At 37.0% G+C, this 22963-nt stretch overlaps 1 protein-coding gene across 38 annotated transcripts in view; it reads right to left on the bottom strand.

Annotated features, from left to right (window-relative positions):
* The window catches only part of MYBPC1 (myosin binding protein C1), a 95368-nt gene that overhangs the window by 46365 nt on the left and 26040 nt on the right, over positions 1 to 22963 (bottom strand). For 14 of the 38 annotated variants that reach the window (XM_060413109.1, XM_060413119.1, XM_060413127.1 and 11 more), the window contains exons 6-11: positions 12925 to 13035; positions 10218 to 10366; positions 9762 to 9879; positions 8483 to 8534; positions 6353 to 6409; positions 318 to 484 (exon numbers count right to left, since the gene is read on the bottom strand). In XM_060413109.1, the coding sequence (XP_060269092.1) occupies positions 318 to 484; positions 6353 to 6409; positions 8483 to 8534; positions 9762 to 9879; positions 10218 to 10366; positions 12925 to 13035 (654 nt within the window). Of the gene's footprint in view, positions 1 to 317; positions 485 to 6352; positions 6410 to 8482; positions 8535 to 9761; positions 9880 to 10217; positions 10367 to 12924; positions 13036 to 14658; positions 14695 to 15216; positions 15256 to 22963 lie in introns of all 38 variants that reach the window. The other 24 variants (XM_060413105.1, XM_060413108.1, XM_060413114.1 and 21 more) reach the window with 2 other exon arrangements.

Genomic DNA, 22963 nt, shown 5'->3' with positions numbered 1-22963 from the left:
AATCAGGAATCTGAGAGGGACGGAGAGATGCAGCGGATGGAGAAAGGGGCTGCTGAGAAATTCCCAGTAACACAGGAATATTTAATACTCCATTATACATTGTCACTGTAATGTACTTTTTTTACCTTAAACCTTCAGCAGCTGTCCACTACCTACTTTGCTGGAGATGTGCGAGGCAGTGAACTATTTCACCCGAAGTCAAGTTAACCAAGAGAAGCGTAACCCCTGCAAATTCCACTACAGCTAGTCCGACCTATAAGCCCAGTACGAAATGGGGAGAATTATCGTCTCCCCTAGGAGTGCTCGGACGTCCTCACCTGCACTCTTCTTTTCCACTCTGCGCATGCGCTTGAGCCGCTTGAGCATACCACGCAGGTCAGTGATACCGTACTGGAAGGCGATTTTCTCGTACTCGCTGGGTTTCGCATTCTTCAGCAGCTCCCACACGTCTACCTCGGGTTGTTCCTCCTGCTGCTTCACCTCCCTAACCGGGGAGAACCATGGCCTGGTTTAATAGCTGCCCACTGGCCTTTAAAAACCAGGAAAGTCGGAGTCTGGTACCGATTTTTTGGTTCAGCGCTAAAAGCTCTGTTTAAAGCCTGAGTATTTAAATAGCCAAGGAGAAAGTCTACTTTGCATGAAGTTTCAGTGCAACTTCTAGATAGTCAAAGGTCAGATCCATGCACCTGCATTAACGCTTTCGTTTTTCTAGTTAAAAACACAGTATTAAGGAGATAGAAGGATTTCAGGAAATATCCTCAAGCTATTTTTACTTATTTTAAACCTGAAAATCCAAATAGGAGATGAGATTTTGAGAAACTTAAAAGGTCAGTTTTCGTCTAGGATTTAGATATTGAAATAAGGTTTAAGAACCAGAGATTTTAGGTGTTGGTCCATGAAAGAACAATGCTCTCTGCCTTCATTTGTGTGCATACCCTAACTCTGCATGGAGAGGGTACAAATAGCAGTATTTCAAATCTTCAGATTTTGCAAATAGCATTTTCCCTACCATGTTAGTAACTGTGTACATTAACGATTTTTTGCTGTTTTTTAATACAACAAATATTTGAAACTGTGACTAAGCATTTGTTCTTAGTTTCTGTTGTTTTGGTTTGGTGGTTTTTCATATGATTTTTGTGTATACATATAATTTTTTTCCCTAAATTGTCAGAATGAAAATTCTCAAAATTCTCTCATATTTCATCGTAAAGTACTGTCCAGAACTTTTTTGGAAGTAGAAACTGCTTTGAATCATGAAAATATAAATGTGAAACTATAAAGCAAGTCATAAAGGGTTCCATGAACAAGCTGATAGTAACTTAGTGTGATTATCAAAATCATGACTCTAAATTTTGACCACTGGCAAAAGAACATATAAAACTACTGTATACCACACATACATAGGATTTAAAGTACATACACTTATCTGTATTCTAAAACCTAAAAGTGAAATAAAACTCAGGAATAAACACTCTTCAGGGAAAGAACCTTAGTTGCAAATGCTAAATATAATTTAAATTTATTTCCTTAACTAGCTAAGAAGTTCTAATTCAGTTTAAGTTTAGTTGACTGTTTTTATTGACTAAGATTAAACTGGAAATATTTTAGTGACTACTTACTGTGAATAATGCTGGTTTGGGTGTGATTTTTCCAGGAAAACTGGTCAACACATCTTAAACATCAATGTGAAAACAGATGCATGCTATCATGATAGCAAATAATGAGTTACATATGTTTGTACTGTCATATTAATTATATCAATTTCAGAATTTCTTGAGGAAATACTGGGTTATAATCATAGGGAAGGGTAGGAGAATATAAACATAACTTAGAGTTTAGGGTGGCATTAGGCAAGGATGGCTTCTGCATATCTAATTTCTGTTGTCATGTAAGTTTTTTGCACAGTAAATGATGTTGAGGCACATCTGGATAATGGAAGAAAGTGAAAGGTCATTGGTCCCTCAGCGACCTTTGTGGGAAGGACTAGAAACACCCTTAGGAAAATGTACTTCTTAAAGATTCGAGATGCAGCTCTTCATTTCACTGAAATGGTAACTAGGCCCTCTAATGACATGGGGAAATTGAAAAGCTTAAGAAAAGTGTCCTGAAGTTGAAATATCAGTAATAATTTGTCTGGTCTGCTATATCTACTGCCTGAAAGCAGTCTACATTTCAAATTTAACATTTAAATATTTTGTAGGAAGTCTTGGAGAATTGCGATTAAATGTATATATGTGTATATACATTTTTTCCCCCGTGAGACTTTCTTCAATCCACTTTATTATTGCTTTATTTTTGTCATATTAGCCTGAATCCCCACACTGTAAAATTATCCCATCCCACATTTTGTTCCATTTGTATCTCAACCAAGAATTACCCACATGTTTCAAATATCCTCTTGACATTGGTGAAAAGATTTAAAGATATCAATGATAAAGACAGATTAAAAGAGCTAACAAGAGGCACAAAGCAAACACTGAGAATACCCAGATGTATAGGTGAATGTTTACATGAGGAGGTCACTAAGTAATAAAGACCATTTTCAGCGTGATTTCTTGAATCAGTTTTGTTGATAGATTCATAAAACTGATCATCCTCACCATTTTTTCATTAACACCAAAATACATCCCACTCTACCATAACCTTAATCCTATCACGCTTTGTATACAAACACAAGTAACCTCTTGCCTCTTCCTTTCTTTCCTCGCCACTACTCAGTTGAACCCCAAATTGCAAGGAGATGGATTCCTCATTTTGTACTGGAATATGAGGTCAGGCGCCCATCTGTAGTATTTCCTTAACTCATTCAGAACACATCTTTACTTACCATGGTGGCTGCACATGACCATATCTGTATGGCTACATTAAATTTCAGCAGGGAGAAAAATCCAAATTTCTATAGGCACTACTGATTCCTTTCCAAGAATTGGCAGAGACCTATATAACATTTACAGTACTTCCATCTACATCAAAATTTCTATAACTTAACAATCCTAGTGAAATACAAAGCTGTTATAGAAATTTTATGTAGAATAAAACTTTAAAGTATTTATATAGGTCAGGTCTCATAACAAGATACTGCCCAAAGACTAACTAATGTCTATTTGGAATATGCTAACTTTGTTCAGGGCAGAGAGATATTTCATTGTATAAAGATGTTGGTGGTAATGATATTTATTCTCATGAGGATTTTGCCACACACTCTTGGAGGAGTAGAAATGTTATTACCACATGTTATCACTACAGTGAAAACACATGCAATTCACAAATTAGTAGGAAAACACAATGATTTCCAAAGTTATACTGGTGGATTAGTACATAGTATATTAAATGAATATAGTCTCATGGTGACAACAATCTAATTATGAGTCAAAATCATAATTAGGGGATGTAAAGAAAATGAGAAGTAGAGACATGTTGACTGCTCAGTTTTTTCTAATAATTTTTTTCTTTAGTCATTTTGACCATTAATTAGATTTCTTTTACTCTGAAAACTACTGATAGAATTAGTGTATTCTTTTTTATTTCCTTTTCCTTTTAATCAGACTTGGCACTTAATAATCTATTACATTTTTATTGATTGATTATGTGTGTGTATGTGTATTTTGTCACTTTACTAATGTCAACTTAAAAAAATTGCACAGTGTGAGAGCTATGAATTAAGTTTTATTTGGAACAAAATGAGGATGGCAGCCTGGAAGACAGTACCTCAGATAGCTCTGAGAAACTGTTCCTGAGAGGCAGTCGGGAAGGTCAGTATATATGTGATTTTGGTGAAGGGGGAATACAAGCAATCAAGCACATATTTTTCTGGAAGATTTCTGCTAGTCTCATGAAGCTTTTGCTAGTTGTGAGGAACAGTTGTTATCATGAAGGATTTTAGTGCTTTCTAGATATGAGGAGATATGAGAACTGGGCTCATAAAATCAGCTCCTGAAAATATCTGAATATAACTATCTGAAGACCTGTCCTTTCAGTTTTTCTTCCAAGCACAGAGTGCCTCATTTCTGCTCTCCACCCTGAACTCCTTTCAGGGAGTATTGAAAATCAGCACATGATTCAACCTTTGTAGAGGAAGATGGCAAGTACAAATTAAATAGTTGACACTAATGTAAGTTCTTCAAGGGAAAATGTCACATTTTGGGGGGAAGTGGATACTTATTTGACACCTGCATGAATCTGGTCTCTTACACTTAATTCTCACAATAATACTCAAGTAGTTTTTATTCTCTGCATTTACAGTTGTGGAAAGTGAGTCTCAGAGAGGACATATCAGTTGACCAAAGTCATGTCCAGTAAATGGGAAAGCTGAGACTCAAATCCATCTTTTAACCACTACCTTTTTCTTCCCATGAGTATGTATTTATATCTTTCCATGTACCAGGTGCTGGAAGGCATTGGATTTCTTTTCCTCACCTCAACTAGTGTTATAGTCTACACAAAGAAAGCAGTTAGCATTTTCCTGGTTGAGTAAATGACTGCAGAAAAAAACAACAACCCCAAACCTCTTGTCTTCCTAAAGTTTTAACTTGTTATAAATGTACAAGGTGCCAACTTCCCAGGCAGATTCAGAGTGATGTTTCTTATGTGGAGTCATAGGAAGTGTGCTGATTCAGAAAAGGGAAGTTGTATGTAGGTCCCTGCCCTCCCTCAAGTTAGCTGTATGACTTGGGGGAAGTCACTCAACTTCTCTGGTCTTTGGTCTCTCACTTGTAGAACAGGAAGAGTGCAGCTCATTTAAGGTCACTTCATATTCTGTTGCTTTAAAATACTTTGGGGGAATTAATATTATTGAGACTAATGATTATTTGAAGTATCCAGAGAAGGAATGATGTTTTTTGATACTGCCAAAGTCTGTTGATTGGCTAATATCCATTTGGTTATTAATAAATGGCAGCTGTTAATGTTTCTGTTCTCAGCCTAAATGTTTAGAGCTGAGGGTGAATATTTCATTCACAGAGGTTTGAATAATGCCACTGAACTAACCTGAGAATGAACCCAAGCCTATTTATTACCATTTGTAATTTGTTTTGAAGCATATCTATACCTATGATTTTCAGTAGACATAGAAGGCAGTAAGAATAATAAGAAGTGAACCTAAAAAACTAAATGAAGTCCAATATCAATATTATATATCATTAATTTAGAGTTGTAGTTTTACTGTTTATTCACAAATTTGGTACATAAACACCATCCTAGCAAAAGTCATTTTCTTTATATTTCTTCTGTGCTATAGTAACTATCTATATATGTATATCTTTATATATAACATATATATAATATAGCATATTTATGATTATGCATATGCATATATGGGCTTCCCAAGTGGTAAAGAATCCACCTGCCAATATAGGAGATGCAGGTTTGAGCCTTGGGTTGGGAAGATCCCCTAGAGAGGGAAATGGCAACCCACTCCACTATTCTTGCCTGGGAAATCCCATGGACAGAGGAACCTGGTGGGCTACAGTCCATGGTTTTGCACAGAATTGGACACGACTAAGTGACTAAAAACAAAAAACAAATATGCATATATAGGGCAGAAATTCTATAAAATTGTTGTGTACTAAATATCTATAATGAAAAGTTATAAATTTTATTGCCAGAGAGTACAAAGTTAAAGAAACATGAGTGATGATACTAAACACTTATCTCCATTTCACTACTATTTTATCCCATCAAAAAATGCAAACTTGGGGCATTTTAAATATCTCTGAAATAAGGAGGTACCTTATAATCAGCAGTATATCACAATAAGCTATTTGGACAATTTTTTTCATTGCTTAGTGGTTTATAATACAGCTATATATTAGCATGGTGGCTTAGATTTGATGAAATACAGTAATTCATCAATACTATGTTAAAGTAGGTGTGTGTATATATATACATACACATATATATATATACATAAATATATACATTTGCTGAGACTTCTACCAAAATTTTGAAATTGCCTTTTCAGTCAAATATCAAAAGCAGGAGAATGGAGGCTTTATTTATTCAATCATGATGAGGGATCATGACTGAAATAATAGAAATCATGAGAGAAATAAGACGTTTTCAGGCATTTAAGTCTTCTGTCTCAGTTTTCAAATTTCCTCATCCCCTACTAAGAAAATATGTGAAGACTCATGAAACATTTAAAAAGAAAGTAAAAGCATCAGCTAAAATATTTAGCAGATTAGTAGGCAGTTATTTCACTGTTGCTTAGTCAACACATAATATTTCATAAGCAAAACACATCTTAAGAAATGAAAGGATCTTTGAAAAAGATCCACTTTAAACTTGACTTCTCTGAGTGGGTATCTAAAAGATTTCCAGGCCAAAGCGCCTCACTCCATCAGTGGGTTCTCACCTACGTTTCAGGAGACCACTAAAGTCAAGTTCCCCTGCATCGTCTTGACCTTCTCCACTGTCATTAACAAAAGAAAAGCAAATCTGGGTTTAATGCTGAGACACATATACAACAATTCCCCCAAACACTCTATGTATAATGTATATGCAATGTTGTTCTAGCACACAAATCATGGGACTAAACCAACACGGTTTCTTTTCACACAAGTGACATTTTAAATTTAGGAGGATGTACTTGTGGAAAAGTAAACACAAGGAACTTGTGTTACTCTACAATCTCAGAAGACACATTTTTGTAGATTGCATATGTAAAACTGCTTGGATTTGTGTTAAAACAGAGTAACACAAATGCACTTAAGCCAAACAACACAAAGTACTTTGTTTTTGCAAGTTGGGGGCTCTGGGAACGTCCGTGTGTAAAAAGCAAAGGACTTTTGCTGATCTCTGTTACTCAAGTCATACAGAGATTGGCTTGGAAGATGAAGTGGACTAGTGTCAAGTATATAAGTACAAAGCTTATATTCAAAGGTAACCTCTTTGTGTCCGTCAATAGATGAATCAGGTAATGTGATACGAACATAACATAAACATGGAGCTAGTGCAGAGCTTTGTAAATGATGCATTCCTTTCTCTTGAAAGGGAAAGGATTATAAGCTTTTCATTTTCTTGTTAATTATTTATACCATTTAAAATGTGTTTTCTAAAAGTTTGTCTTGGAATTGTTGAGCCCTTTGCTAGGAGTTTTTAAAAGTGTTTTCCTGTGGAGAAATGCATCTTAATTTAGGCATGCAGCCACCTTCATGATTTCATATAAACTCCAAATAGAAGCTATGAGCTGACATTTAAATGGTGCTACATAGTTACTTACATGTTTAATTTTTTAGTGAAGATTTTGTTTCCTGCGCTTTACAAATGTTAGTTATGGTTTCTAAGAAAAGAGTCTGCGGGTTTAAAAATAGCATGTATAACATGTAAGTTATCAGAATTGAAATCAAATAATGTGTTCTCAAAATTTCTTTAAAGCAGGTATTTGGAAAATCCTATTGACATAAACACAATAGGCCCCATAAGCCCAAAACTAAGTAGATGACATCTTTCTCTCTTAAAAGAGATATACGTAGGTTGAACCTAGTGTGAGATCTATACGTTTGCTAACCAGGGGGTGAAGGGAAGGTAAGAGATTTTGAAAGTTATGACTTTAAAAAATACAATGGACTGATCAGGACATACCACATATCTTTTAAGAGTAATTACAGTGTTCATTACTTCATAATTTAGAAAGAAATGTTGCCTTTTATGAACAAGGCTAAATCATTGTTTTATACTGGTTTGGGATGTCTTTCCTTACTCAACAAAACTGTTATGTGGATTCAGTCTTAGGAAGAACAAAACATTTCCTCTCATTAATGAATTTCTATTTTGGAAGAATTCTAGATAAGTAAGAAGTACAGAGAAGAAAATAATACCAGGAAGAGACTGGTCACATTTCTCACAGACTAGAAAATTTTTCATTTTTCTTCCTTGACTTTATGATTTTTTGGCCTTGGTGGTTGCAAAATAAATCAGGTAAGTATCTATATTTTGCCTTTCTACAATGTTCCTTATTCCAGCAGACTCAATGGTCTTTCATTTAGGATAATCCCATACTTAAATTGTGCTAACTTTAGTAAGGAGCTACTTAATTGTAGCTTTCTGGGCATATGGTTTAATGGCTCTATACGTGATTCCTAAATAAAAAGCAATGTAAGTTTTCTGACATTACTTAACTGATGCTATATGAGATGTGTATTGTTATATATCTTTCTGGGCCACTTGGCAGAAAATAATGCAATTCAGGAAGAAGCCACATATGAATAGAAAGAAAACGTCTTTCTAAGGCAACTATGAGACCTATAAAATGAGTGCTTTACTATATCAAGAATATTCTAAAAAATGATCAGCATATACACAATATGGCATTAAGCCTATGGCATCTCTTGAAAACTAACTTCTGAATATTCGGTATGTTTGACTTTAGTGAAAAGACTTGATCTCATTTGCAATATAGAGTGTGGAGGAAGGGGACATGTATTTGAAAATCCTTTACTTTCATGTTTTACAAAAGATACCTAGATCCCTCTTTTGAAGTTACCTTCTCTTGAAAGCAGATCTGATGTCAATGTTTGGAGTAGTCCCAGTAGATTCTTTGAAAGGAAAGAAGACAATAAAATAAACACCCATTAAGAACCCAGTTTTGTGTTCAGTTCCTCTCCAGGCTGTGGGGATTCTTCAGAGGGAAGGAATCAGGTGAAGGGGGTCGGGCAGGCGTGGCTCTGCTCCCAGGGGCTGAGCTGCTGAGACATCAGAGATTATCTTCCCTCCCGCACAATCAATGATGGGACTTTAGGAGTTCCCCTATCCTGTTGTCATTCCACCTGTGTGCCCAGTAGAATCGTCCAAGGAGCTTAAACACTATCAGCTTCTTCATCTCCCTGCTGAAAATTTTGATTCACCAGACTGAGGATGGGCACCCAGAAATCAGTATTCTTAGAAAGCCCCTTAGGTGATTCTCAGATGCCTGGCCGGGTGAAGAAGCAGTGCTCAGGACCAGAGTCCCACTTAATACTGACATCTCAACCCGTGGTCATTCAGCCTCTTGACAATTCTCAGACTAGGACTCTCACAGCCATCTGTGGTGTCTATATGGCTTTAAAGAAAGAGCTAGTGCTAACGTGAATGCAAAATTCACCTTCTCATAATTTCCACCTTTTGATGCTTATCTGCCTTTCCCTCTTTCTGTGTCAGCCCTTCTGTGATTTATTACAATGAATCATAAATGCTGGACCTTCTTCACCTACACATTCAAGGTGAATGGACTATGGTTCCTGGATTCTTCATCCTCCCAGTTATCCTACTCCAGGAGGGATCCCAGTGGTGATACAGTGCCTATGGCCAAAGGCATGACCCCCAAACACAGAACAAGTAACATGTTACAGAGAGCAGTAGCACTTCCTAAACCTAGATGCTGTAACATTTTTAATGCTCTGGTTTTAGATTGCCTCAGCTTTGTCTAAAAATACAAAGCTATGTCACACTTTTGATTTGTTACCAAGTCAACTTTCCCTTTGTTTACTTATCGAAGTATTGCTTTTTTCCCCCTAATCTACATATATACCTTTAATTTATTCTTATCAAATTCACTCTTGGCAGTACACAGAACATATAGATGAAGAATGTCCATATCTGACATTAGTCCTTATAAGAGACAATCCTCCCTTCTACCTGGATTTCCTGACATCCTTGTTCCAGGAAACTTCATTTTTGAAATCTCACACTAATAAATGACCTTATTCTCCTCTATCCTCTCACACCCCATTAAAAAAAATAAATAAATAAACATCACACTTATCCAGACTAGAAGCCTCTCTTACCATGTACTTCAAGATCGAATGAACAGCTGTCAAACTTATCCTTATAGGTGACCTCACATCTGTAGTTTCCTGCGTAGTTCTCTTTGGCTTTGATGATCTGCATCTCGAATGTGTACACCTGCAAAGAAATGCATCCGAACACATTTCAGCCCTACCCTGCTAGCAGAAAAAAGACACCACATTGCAGGTATTTCCCCAATTCCACAGCATTGGCTTAAAGATGTGTCTGCATCTGGGGATTCTGGTACAATGTTCTCAATACAGGAGGGGTCAGCGCAGTGCTCTGAAGCCCCTGGGCACAGCAGGGCCACCACACTGGAGTATAAACACCGGGAATGATAACTCCAGTGGATTTTCTGGAACTGACGTCCCTCAAAGCTGAACCTGAAAATGGCCTCTGACGCACACAGAGGAACCAGCCGGTCAGGTCCCTGCAGCAGGAGCTCAGGGTCATACCCGGCTATGCCTTTCGAAAGTTTCCTTCAGCTGGAGGTGCTTTCCAGCTTTGCTGGCCAGGTCCATCCATTTCCCTTTGAACCATTTGATGGTGGGCTTTCTGAGAAGATCTTCAGCCTGGACTTTGGCTATAAAGGTGATATTTTCACCTAGGGAAAAAACACAGGCAATTCACATTGTGGTTTTAAAATTGCCATTTGGGGCTTCCCAGGTGGCGCTCGTGGTAAAGAGCCTGCCTGCCAATGCAGGAGACAAAGGAGATGTAGGTTTGATCCCTAGGTCAGGAAGATCCCTGGAGGAGGGCATGGCAACCCACTCCAGTGTTCCTGTCTGGAGAATTCCATGGACAGAAGAGCTTGGTGGGCTACAGTCCATGGAGTCTCAAAGAGCCGGACACAACTTGAAGTAACTTAGCATGCACGAAAGGAGTTAGACAGGACTACTATGATGTGACTGACACAGCTGGAATTGAACAATGGAAGGGCCCTGACTTTTTTAATGAGAACTCTAGTTTCTAGGATACTCTAACTGCTTCTGCTTTTGAGGTTTATGAAGCAGAAAAGGAGCAATGGGGAAATTAGTGGAAATAATTTTTATTTGGAATCCAAGCACATGTAATGCATATAAAACAATCTATTCAAGCATACCTCATTTTATTGCACTTTGCTTTATTGTACTTCAAATTTATTGCTTTTTTAAAAAACCAATTGAAGGTTTGTGGTACCCCTGCATCGAGCAAGTCATTTTTCCAATAGCATTTGCTCACTTCATGCTTCTGCGTCACATTTTGGCAATATTTCAAACTTCTCATTATTGTTATGTTTAGTATGGTGATCTGTGATCAGTAATCTTTTATGTTAGTATTACAAAAAGATTATGACTCACGGAAGGTTCAGATAATGGTTAGCATTTTTTAGCAGTAAAGCATTTTTAACGAAGGTAAGTACATTGTTTTTTTAAACGTAACACTCAGTTCAGTTCAGTCGTTCAGTAGTGTCCAACTGTTTGTGACCCCATGGACTGCAGTACATCAGGTTTCCCTGTCCATTACCAACTCCTAGAGCTTACTCAAACTGTCCATTGAGTTGGTGATGCCATCCAACCGTCCAACCAACCATCTATTGCATACTTAGTAGACTATAGTGTAAACATAACTTTCATATGCATTGGGAGAAAAAAATTTCTTGGGACTTGCTTTATAATGATATTTACTTTATTGTGGTGGTCTAAAGCCAAATGCACAATATCTCTATGAGTATGCATAAATATGAAAAAATGAAAGAAAAAATGAGAAAACACACACATACCATGTATTAATATATATATATGCATATATATATATATATGCATATATATATATGGATTTTTCCCATCCTTTTTATTAGGCAAGATGATGCTAAGACTGGAGTTATAAGAATATGACTAAATGAAACTGATCTTTTTGAGGTAAAGTCTCCTATTTGTTTGTATTGACTCATTAGGCCTAAAGGACATCAAAATTCTAGCCCAGTGGCCAGTCCAGCATTTTGGTGTCTTCCAGAAACACAAGGAGAGCAAGCATTTCTATTCATATACAGTGTGCTTCTGTATTCCAGACTTAAAAGAAGTAATTTTAGACTGTAGTCAGCTGTGTGTTCATTTGCAAAACATTTGGTGTCAAAGACTAGTTCTGATCATAATATATTCCTTATAAAAATTCATTTAGTTAAAATTCCTGGACCTCCTGGTCACTCTCTGGCTGACCACTTTGTTTCCTTCATGGCATTTGCGATGGCTTCTGTGATGATTTGTTTGTTTAATTTCTTCTTGTTTGCTCATCCCATTAAGTCTGTAAATTCTGAGTGCTCACATATTTTACTCAGTGTTTAGCACAATGTCTAAAACAGGAGGTAAATAGTCAATATTTTTTAATGAATATCTCCAGAATTAAACCATCTGTCTGATCAGCTTCCTCTGAGACATTGCAACTCTTGATCCAGCATGTGTGCAGATTTATAATCATTTTATGGAATAAGATGTGTTGTAATGACAGCAAACATCAGCTCACCAACTTTCACAGTTCCACCTTGAGGCTTCCACTTGAAGATACTTCAGGGACTATTCAGAGTACTTCATGGGTAGTATTATCTCCATTTTACAGATGAAGAAACTGATTTGAACCTACCCTGGCAGGGGTCCAGGCACTCAACACTCTGTGCTACAGATTATTGAAACGATAACTGTCACTCAATAGAATATTTTTCAGCCATAAGAAGGAATAAAACACTGATTCATGCCACAACTTGGATAGACCTTGAAAACATTATGCTAAGTGAAAGAAACCAGACACAAAAGGTCCCATCTTATTGTGTGATTCCACTTATATTAAATATCCAGAATAGGGACATTCATAGAGACAAAGAGATTATTGGTTGCCAGGGTTAGGGAAGGGAGAAAGAGGGATAAACCTGGACAGGATTTAAGGTTTCTTTTTGGGGAGTGTGTGTACTCAGTTGTGTCCAACTCTTTGTGACCCTAAGGACTGTAAGCCCACCAGCTTCTTCTGTCCATGGATTTGGGGGTGATGAATATATTTTGGTACTTGGTTATACAGTTGAGTGTACTAATGGCTACTGATCACTCACTTTTAAATGCTTAATTTTATGTTATTTGAATTTAGTCTTTATCTTAAAAAAAAAAAGACAAGGATTTAATGCTTGGAACTCACCAACTTTCACACTTCCGCCTTGAGGCTTTTCCACAAATAGGGTGGACAGCTGACTGTTGGCATTCTGCTTGTCCTGTTCCTCCCCAGCTGGTGATTCACCAATAGACCATTCTAATGAGCAGAAAGGAGGAAAAGGATCATTTCAGGGCTAGGTTCTTTTTAGGCAGACTTACCTGGGTTTGTTTTTCTTGTCAACACGGAAGCTTCTCTTTGTCTAAATAACCTAGATAAATATAACATCATTCTTTCCATCCACCTCCCCACAGCCATTAGTAGAGACTGAGCGATTCCCATTCTTAAAGGGCTATGTCTTCCAGATGGAATCTAATTTCTAGGAATAACAAAACTTCTCAGAAAGTTTGTTACTCTTTCCTGGCAGCCAAGTTTCCTTTGTTTCCTAATTCTGCCTATCCCCTAACTGATAAATACCCGTCGGAAGGCTATGAAAGCAGAGCCTTAGTGTTTTTCCAGGTGACAGGCTATAAAGCCTTGTCTATACAACAGCTGAGTTGGAAAAGACTAACGGGATGGATCAGTTTGCAGGTCAAGTGGGAAAGGTCAGACTACCAAGCCTGGCCTCATATGTCTAGATTCTTCACTGTTGTATGATTAGATAATTCCATGATGGTTGTATGATGTGGCCTTAGTTTGACAATTAAGTAACAGATCGTGACCTGCAGGCACAGATTTCAAGAACTCTAGGATCGTCCTGAAAGAGAGGGGGGAAAACTAGAAAAACAGAAAGAGAAATAATCTCTTTGAGGCTTTCCCATGAAGACAGACAACCTGGAAATGAAGCTTATTTTGCATTTTCTAGTTTGTGCTCCAGGTGCTTAGGAGGTATCAATCAGCTGTCCAATGAGGAGAGCAGGAGAGAGAACTGTAGAAAGTTCTTCTGTCTCTGAGAGCTGAATGAAAGGAAGTTCAGTTTCAGCCACTAATAACTGGAAAAAAATTGCATGGGCTGCCAACACTCAACCTGTTAATGTGTCTTGAAAAGGAGGAAATGTAGATTTAGTTATTTTAGTTCCCATGTGTCAATCATGCTTAGTATTCTTATCCGTAGACCATCATTTTCACAGTGAAGTTAAGCAACGTTGTCACGTGATTGTACAATTTCAAAAAATACCCAAGTTGATGTTAAAATTTTATGTTGTGTATATTTGTAATAGTGCAGAGTGGCCATTAATATTTGAAATGTGAGGACTTGGATATTCTGTTTTGCTCATTTTTATCTCAGAAAGAGTCTGCAAAAATGCCCCACCCACAAAGAGGTCCATAGCAGAATCAGTCTGCATTCAAACACATGTGGCTACAGCAGGTTACATTTGATATTATTCTTTTTAAGTGTATGTAAATTTCTATAAAAATAGGAATTATTATCTAATGTCAATACATCCCAGGAATGGTGATTTTAAAAGTCTCTTCATCTCTATGTATTTGCCAAATGTTAAAAAGATAGTGATAATGAAACAAAGGAACCTGTGGTGTATGTGGCTAGATTTCTGAATTCATGTGTGTGTGTGTGCGTGTGTGTGTGTGTGTATCATGCAAAATTAATTGTTTCTTAATGCATTAGTTTTCTAGTCAGAGGAATGTAATAAAAGATTGCTATAAAAGCTACAAACTGAATAAAACCAAGATTAGAATCAAATACAGCTTCAAGAAATGAGGTCATTAGTGATTACTATATTAGGATGAGGTCGAGACACCTTGCTTCCGGTGTGTGCTCACCTGAATCTTTTCTTTCCAGAGCCCGACTACCCAAACCTGAAAGGAAAGTGTGATTTGGATGACACAAGGGGGAGGGGAGAAAATGGAATGCTGGTTTTAACCTTCTCAGATCCCCCAAATCCTGTCTCTTTTGATGATGGGGAGAAAAGACACTACAAGTTGGTCTGGAATGGAAAACCAGTAGAGCTTCAGCTTTGAAAACATCTATAAAAGGTATATGTCCTATTTAAAAAACAAGAATAAAGTTTTACAAATCCACATATCTAAAGAACAAGGGAAAAGAGTATTCAGCTGGAGGTGAAACATTTTTTTGCCCCTAAAATTTATATCCAAGAGTTAATACTTTTATTTATTTCACAAAGAAAGCCTCTTTTAAAAAAGTTTCTGATGTTAAAAAAAAATTGCCATTAAAGCCAACATTTTCCCTCTTTGGCACTGGCAAGAAGGGGGTACCCTGTTCTGAGTTTGGTCTCATTGAGCAGCTCTGTCAACCCATCACCTTTACTGTCAATCAATAATGCATTACAAAGTGGGGAAAGGAGTTGGAATCATCCTAACCTGGAGGCAGGGCAACAGGAGGGGAGGCGTCCTCTTCATCTGAAATAAGAAAGAGGAATCAAAAGTCAAGGAGAAAAGAACTTCATCCTGAGTATCCTGAGAAAAGAGAAATCTGCAAAAGAAGAAGAGAAACTACACAGAACTCTCAACCGATGAGTAAGCCTTAGAGGACTTGGCACCTGAAAGACTAAACTGTAAGCAAAAGAGAAAAATAAACAAATGTTGTCAAAGAGTGAGAGATTTGGATAATCCCAATGAAAGTAGCTTTAAAAATGGTATTCTATGCAAACTTTTTATGTACTTGTAAATTAGAAACAAAATTAATGCAAATAGTCTAACTTCAATGAAATCAACAATGGAAGTGCGTTTTGAGTTCTTATTTTGTAGCAAAAGTCACTGACAGCATAACTCATATACCACATTCATTTGAACACAGACATAAAATCATATATGTTTTTATATAGTTTGATAACTCAATGGCCTCAGAAAGCCTTATAATTAATTCTCCTTCTATATTTATGAAACAAAAGTCAACAATAACTAGTATGTATCAATTTGTTATACTTACTAAGTTCACCAGTAGTTATTTTATAAATTTTATCTATCTTTTCCCAAGATTGTATTGGTGTTGGACAATATAATCTGAAAAATATTTACCAGTTTGTAAACTATTTACAGATACTTTATATATATTTATAAGATAAGGTTGGGCAAAGAAATTTTTTTTTTTCTGTAACATCTTACAGAAAAACACGAATGAATTTTTTGGCCAATCCAATATTTACCCATTTTAAAAATTCAAAATATCCCTTGTAGTGTTTGTACAAAGACACTGAATATTTTCTAAAATGTCTGAATTTCAAAGTGTCTTACATTTTAGATGGTTAAATAGGTATTTGGTGTTTATCTAAACTTCTACTCCTTTCCTTCCAAAGCATAAAGACTAGTGTTAGTATAAATAACAATAATGTTTTACTTAAAATACTAGAATAATTGTGGGCTTCAAAATACGAACTTAAATGACTATATAAAATAGAGAACAGAAAACAAACGCATGAGACTATTGGTTTAAAAATTGCTTTAAAAAGTCCTGACAAAAAGTAAGTAGCACAGGTACAACATATTAGTATATTTACGACATATATTATTTACTCGCCTGAAATTTCTTCAACGGTCAACCAAAGATGTGTTTTATTACTTTTTTTAACAAAATAACTAATGTAATGTATAGAAAACCTTAATATCATATCTTCAGAACCCAAAAGGTGATTCACTGGGTATTGTGGGATTGAAGATTCTTCAGAGGAAGGTCTCTTTGGTCAAAGAAGCTTGGGAAACACTAGGCTAAATAAAGTTTCATGTTTGTGTTTGATAGTGTTGTTTGTATGCAGTTACTGAAAGGTATCTCAGAGTCTTCAGTGCTCATGAGGATGGAGATCAGAAATGATACAGTATTAGCATTTCCCAAACTTAGTTCATGTTTGAATCTTTTCTCCTGGAATATCCATTTACTCTCCACAAACTTTTTGCATTTGGGGAAGTCTAGGTATTTCTGCAAGTCTGAGCAAGCTCCAGGAGTTGGTGATCGACTGGGAAGCCTGTTGTGCTACAGTCCATGGGGTCACAAAGAGGCAGGCATGACTGAGCAACTGAACTGAACTGAGATATTTCTGAGCTCTTAGGGTAATTCTGCATTTCAGAAAACTTATATAATTAAAATTTTACATAACAAAAAATAAAATGCCTTGCGATGTCTCTATATTATTTGCCATACATTTAACTCAGTATGCAGTATTTTATTCGTGTAACCTATTTGAAGGCCTGTATTTACTAAAATACATAAAGAATCTTGATTTAAAGTCCTGTAAAAATTCTTAAAAATGAAGTTTTAAAGCACAACCAAAAAAAAAAAGAAAAAAAAAAATAAAGCGCAACCAAATCCTAGAAAGCAGCTTCCTTTATTATATATTAACTAGGAAATAGAACTATTTTCAGTCAAATGAACACTGCATTTTATACAGGTGTGGTTGTTGTTTGTATACTTTGTGCACAGTGCCTGATGAACCCTAATGAACTGTTGAATTAATTGTTTAGAATGCAAGTGATTGGGAAAAGAATACACACTTTCGTAAAACTAAAATGAAAAGAGAAGCCACATTTGAAGCAAAAATTTGACGGGTGAGTAGTTTCAAGCCCACTAAATTATAAGACTATTTGAGGAACATGCACAACTATTTTAGACTATTAAGATGATGCTATGAAAGTGCTGCACTCAATATGCCAGCAAATTTGGAAAACTCAGCAGTGGCCACAGGACTGGGAAGGGTCAGTTTTCATTCCAATCCCAAAGAAAGGCAATGCCAAAGAATGCTCAAACTACCACACAATTGCACTCATCTCACATGTTAGTAAAGTAATGCTCAAAATTCTCCAAGCCAGGCTTCAGCAATATGTGAACCATGAACTTCCAGATGTTCAAGCTGGTTTTAGAAAAGGCAGAGGAACCAGAGATCAAATTGCCAACATCTGCTAGATCATGGAAAAAGCAAGAGAGTTCCAGAAAAACATCTATTTCTGCTTTATTGACTATGCCAAAGTCTTTGACTGTGTGGACCACAATCAATTGTGGAAAATTCTGAAAGAGATGGGAATACCAGACCATCTGACCTGCCTCTTGAGAAATCTGTATGCAGGTCAGGAAGCAACAGTTAGAACTGGACATGGAACAACAGACTGATTCCAAATAGGAAAAGGAGTACGTCAAGGCTGTATATTGTCACCCTGCTTATTGAACTTCTATGCAGAGTACATCATGAGAAACGCTGGGCTGGAAGAAGCACAAGCTGGGATCAAGGTTGCCGGGAGAAATATCAATAACCTCAGATATGCAGATGACACCACCCTTATGGCAGAAAGTGAAGAGGAACTAAAAAGCCTCTTGCTGAAAGTGACAGAGGAGAGTGAAAAAGTTGGCTTAAAGCTCAACATTCAGAAAACGAAGATCATGGCATCTGGTCCCATCACTTCATGGGAAATAGATGGGGAAACAGTGGAAACAGTGTCAGACTTTATTTTTTTGGGCTCCAAAATCACTGCAGATGGTGACTGCAGCCATGAAATTAAAAGACGCTTACTCCTTGGAAGGAAAGTTATGACCAACCTAGATAGCATATTCAAAAGCAGAGACTACTTTGCCAACAAAGGTCCATCTAGTCAAGGCTATGGTTTTCCAGTAGTCATGTATGGATGCGAGAGTTGGACTGTGAAGAAATCTGAGCACCGAAGAATTGATGCTTTTGAACAGTGATGTTGGAGAAGACTCTTGAGAGTCCCTTGGACTGCAAGGAGTTACAACCAGTCCATTCTGAAGGAGATCAGTCCTGGGTGTTCTTTGGAAGGAATGATGCTAAAGCTGAAACTCCAGTACTTTGGCCACCTCATGCGAAGAGTTGACTCATTGGAAAAGACTCTGATGCTGGGAGGGATTGGGGGCAGGAGGAGAACGGGACGACAGAGGATGAGATGGCTGGATGGCATCACCGACTCAATGGATGTGAGTCTGAGTGAACTCCGGGAGTTGGTGATGGACAGAGAGGCCTGGCGTGCTGGGATTCATGGGGTCGCAAAGAGTCGGACACGACTGAGTGACTGAACTGAACTGAACTGAACTGAGCTGAAGGCACCATATAGAAAGCATCACAGCCTTTCATTGCTGTGGCCTGGATTTAACCTGCGGTCGGGAAACTGAGATCCTGCAAGCCATGTGGCATGGTCAAAATAAATAAAGCAGAACCCAAAGCTGCTGTCCTGTGACAACCTAGAGATGTAGGTTGGGGAGGGCGGTGAGAGGGAGGGCGTATGGGTGTGCCTTTGGCTGATTTATGTTGAAGTATGGCAAAAACCATCACAGCATTGTAAAGTAATTATCCTCCAATTAAAAATGAGATGGAATTTTAAAATAAATAAATAAAACTAAAATGTTGACATTAAAAAAAAATAAAGTAGTTTTGTTCCTGTCATCTTTTAGATTGGGAAATAAAATGAAGACGTTGGGATTCTGAACCTGAACTCCTTTAAAAAATTGCCTGGTTGAATTTTTTCTTATGTACCATAGAAAAACAGGTTCTAAAGCTTGGAGGAAAATTGAACATCCAACTCTTTTGGGCTCTGCCTAATCCAACATCACACATATGAAAGGTGTGTCATTATACAAAGACCATTTGCAAATAAAAAAGGCAAAATATGTCATATTTTCTTATTTCTATTTAAAAGCAACTACCATGGTGATGGAAACTTAAACATCTGTTTTAGGCTAAAGATATGGCCTATGTGACATCACAAACTGAAAGCAACAGAACTATCTTCCTGAGCTGCATAGAAGAGAAAGTTACCAAAGTTGAATTTTATGTATCTTTAAGTCATGGGAAAACAGCATTTGTAAAATCTTAAAAATAATTCTTTCAACATTGAAGTTCCTGATGAAGAACACCTGGAAAATGGAGAAAGAACTCACATTACAAGCCTGGAATTTTCAGGGAGTCCATATGAAAAATCTGGAAAGTGATAGAGAGAAACCTAGAAATGTAGAAGGTATCCATTCCTATAATTCTTCAAGCCCTCTTGGGCATAAAATAACTCCTACCTATGTTTAACTTAAATTGCCTTTTTAAAATTAATTTTTAAAGTATACATACCTAGGACAATTGTTGAGATTTTAGAATATATACAGTTAAAATGTACTGTAAACAAACCTAAATTAAATACAGGTATAATACTTTGTTTCATACAGATGAATTTATGAATTCCTCTAGCAGGACAGTCAGTTGTAGTAAATATTGGCATATGTTACCAAAATAACAACGGCAACAATAACAATCAATATGGAAGTCAATAACAAAAACAGCTAACATTAATTCATCATGTTTTGAGACATTTAATTAATTTGTGGTATTTTCTGAATGAGACACCTGTCTTCACACTTTGGTGCTTCTGAAATCAGGATTCACTGTACTATAATTGCATTTATTTGATGAGTTTCCCCCCAAATCTATTAAATCAACGCTTCATTTTATAATGGCTGTGTTTTAAGATGTTGAAGTATAGTCATATTAACTTTTAACAAAATTCATTATAAATAAATCATGTAGTTAAAATGTACAGACCAAGACAATGTTATTGCAGATGTAAATGGACCTAAATGAAAAAAAAATCATTTCATTTAAGAAATCATATCATTTAGGAGAAATTTGCTGGAACTTCTGCTGATTCACTTCCTCATCCTATAACCACATTCACGCTAAAAGAAAGACTCTTCATCCCAAGTTATGAGACAGTAAATACACACAGGGTTCATTTGTGGTAATGTTAATGAAAATGCCTGGGAAAAAAAAGTTTTCATCTCTGTTGCAGCAATAACCAAGGGCAGGTTTTTCTCTGGAAGGAAAATAAAGAGTGGCATTAACAATCCCAGCTGGGCTTACCAAAAAATATACTGGCTATAAAATGATAAGTTTCAAAATTGAAAAATATATATCAGAACTTAGGCATTAGGATGAGTACTGATCTGCAAGCTGATCTCTGATTCTAATGCTACTGACAGATGCGGAACCACTCATAGGACCAGATTTGAAATGCCCCACAGGGCTAATCGTTTCAGCACAGAAAAGACTCAGTCTCATTAGACTAAGTTCACACATATGATGTTGATTGATCGAAAGAAAAAAAACAGTATGGCCCCACTTGTGCACCCACATTATTCTCCACCCATGGCCCTCCATCACAGTTGTCTACTGTGACCGTAGCTGAAATCTACCGTCCTCTACTAATGGTATTCTCCTCTCTGAAAAGTGAAAATGTGAGTTGCTTGGTTCTATCTGACTCTTTGCGACCCCAGGTTGCATGGACCCCATGCGATCCCATGTTGCCCACCAAGCTTCTCTGTCCATGGAATTCTCCAGGCAAGAATACTGGAGTGGGTAGCCATTCCCTTCTCCAAGGAATCTTCTCTGCCCAGAGATCAAACCTGGGTCTCCCACATTGCAGGGCAGATTATTTACCATCTGAGCCATCAAGGAAGCCCATTCTTCCTTCTAAAGTTCCCGAAAATTGGCTCTAAGAGAGCAAGACCCAGTTCCCAGACTTGCCCCTGGCACATAGCCAATACTCAGTGGACACTTGAGATGAATAAATGAATATTGGAATAGAAGGCAGATCTCTGGCCCCACTGAGGATATAGATGCTATACTTAGCTTTCCATTGATTTGCTACCTGTGATTATTTCGGAAGAATTCTAAGCCACAGCAGCATTATTTTTTCAAGGACATTATCTTCCAGTACAATCACTCTGAAAGAGATATCTAAATTCCAATGTTTCTGTTTGATTAAACCCCTTTCTTTATTGTCATCTTGATCGTTTCAATTCCAAGACAGTGAGCACTATTAGGGAACAGGATACCTAGATAGGCAAGTCTAGGGGCAAACAAGCAAATATAAACAAATAATAAACCACTTCCTGAGAAATTAGCTGTTTACCAGAGACTCCGTAGATGTGAAAAGTTGGCACATCTAGTCACAAACACTACCGGTAAGATCAATATCAGAACCAAACAACATTCTGCGACTACAAAAAAACAAAAACAAAAATTCAGAACATCGCCAGCTTGTTACAGAATGATAGTCAGTCTGGAAAAGATATTAAGATGGCTTTGCTATGGATGTTGCTCTCTTTTTTAAAATTAATTTAGATTAATATCAGAGAGAGCCATGATTAATGACATGCCCTCTATGACTCTGTTTCTATAAATGAAGGTCAGGTTAAGCCCAGAATATGTCATGTATGTGGTATAAAGGGAGATTGATGGCTATTTGTTCTCTCTTTGTCCTGATGGAACTACAATCAGTCTAATGAATGTTCTTAATAGTGAGCATCTTGGAGCTATTAACTGAATATACTTCAACTAATTAGATAGTACACTAAAGTGCAAGAAATGTTCTAATCCAGATGTGACTATTTCCAGTAATGTTAAATGGGCTGATCTTATATCATCCATGTTGTCTTAGGATGAGCATACATAATACACAGCACTGGTATCCCATTCCAAACCTTACTAACTAAGAGCATGCATGGGATGGATGTTCATCCTCCTGCCCAGCAAATGGAAATAAAAATCTATCTAGATTACCATTGTCTGTAAGCTCAGCAGCTAAGTCAGCACGGAAATTCAACTGATCATTCATTCTACAGGTATTTATTAGGAGATCGCCATATGCAGCTCTCTGCCAGATGCTGGAAGAAATGAGATGAGAGGTCCAAAGAGGTGTTAAGACTTGGTGCCTGACCATCACAAAGCTTATAGCCTGTTAGGAAAAGGAGTGAACAATTAATACAAGATTAAGTGGAGAAAAGGATGATTTAATGACACACACAATCAGTCCAAGAAAAATCAGGAGAAAGAAGAGGAAGTGAAAGTAAGTTAGGATGATCATGGGAAAAAGTAGCAACTGCCTTGAATGGTTAAAAACAATTAGATGGGGGAGGGAGGTGGGAGGGGGGTTCATGTTTGGGAACGCATGTACACCCATGGTGGATTCATGTCAATGTATGGCAAAACCAATACAGTATTGTAAAGTAAAATAAAGTAAAATAAATAAATAAATAATAAAAATAAAAACAATTAGATGGACTGAGGGTTGGGGGAGGGTGAAGGACAAGGATTCTAGTGTAAACTGGAAGGCAGGTCTGTTGCAC

Source organism: Ovis aries, chromosome 3 (genome assembly GCF_016772045.2).
Source record: "Ovis aries strain OAR_USU_Benz2616 breed Rambouillet chromosome 3, ARS-UI_Ramb_v3.0, whole genome shotgun sequence".
Lineage (NCBI taxonomy): Eukaryota > Metazoa > Chordata > Mammalia > Artiodactyla > Bovidae > Ovis > Ovis aries.
The sequence above is the reverse complement of the archived record's forward strand: the minus strand, read 5'-3'. Positions and strand labels throughout refer to the sequence as shown.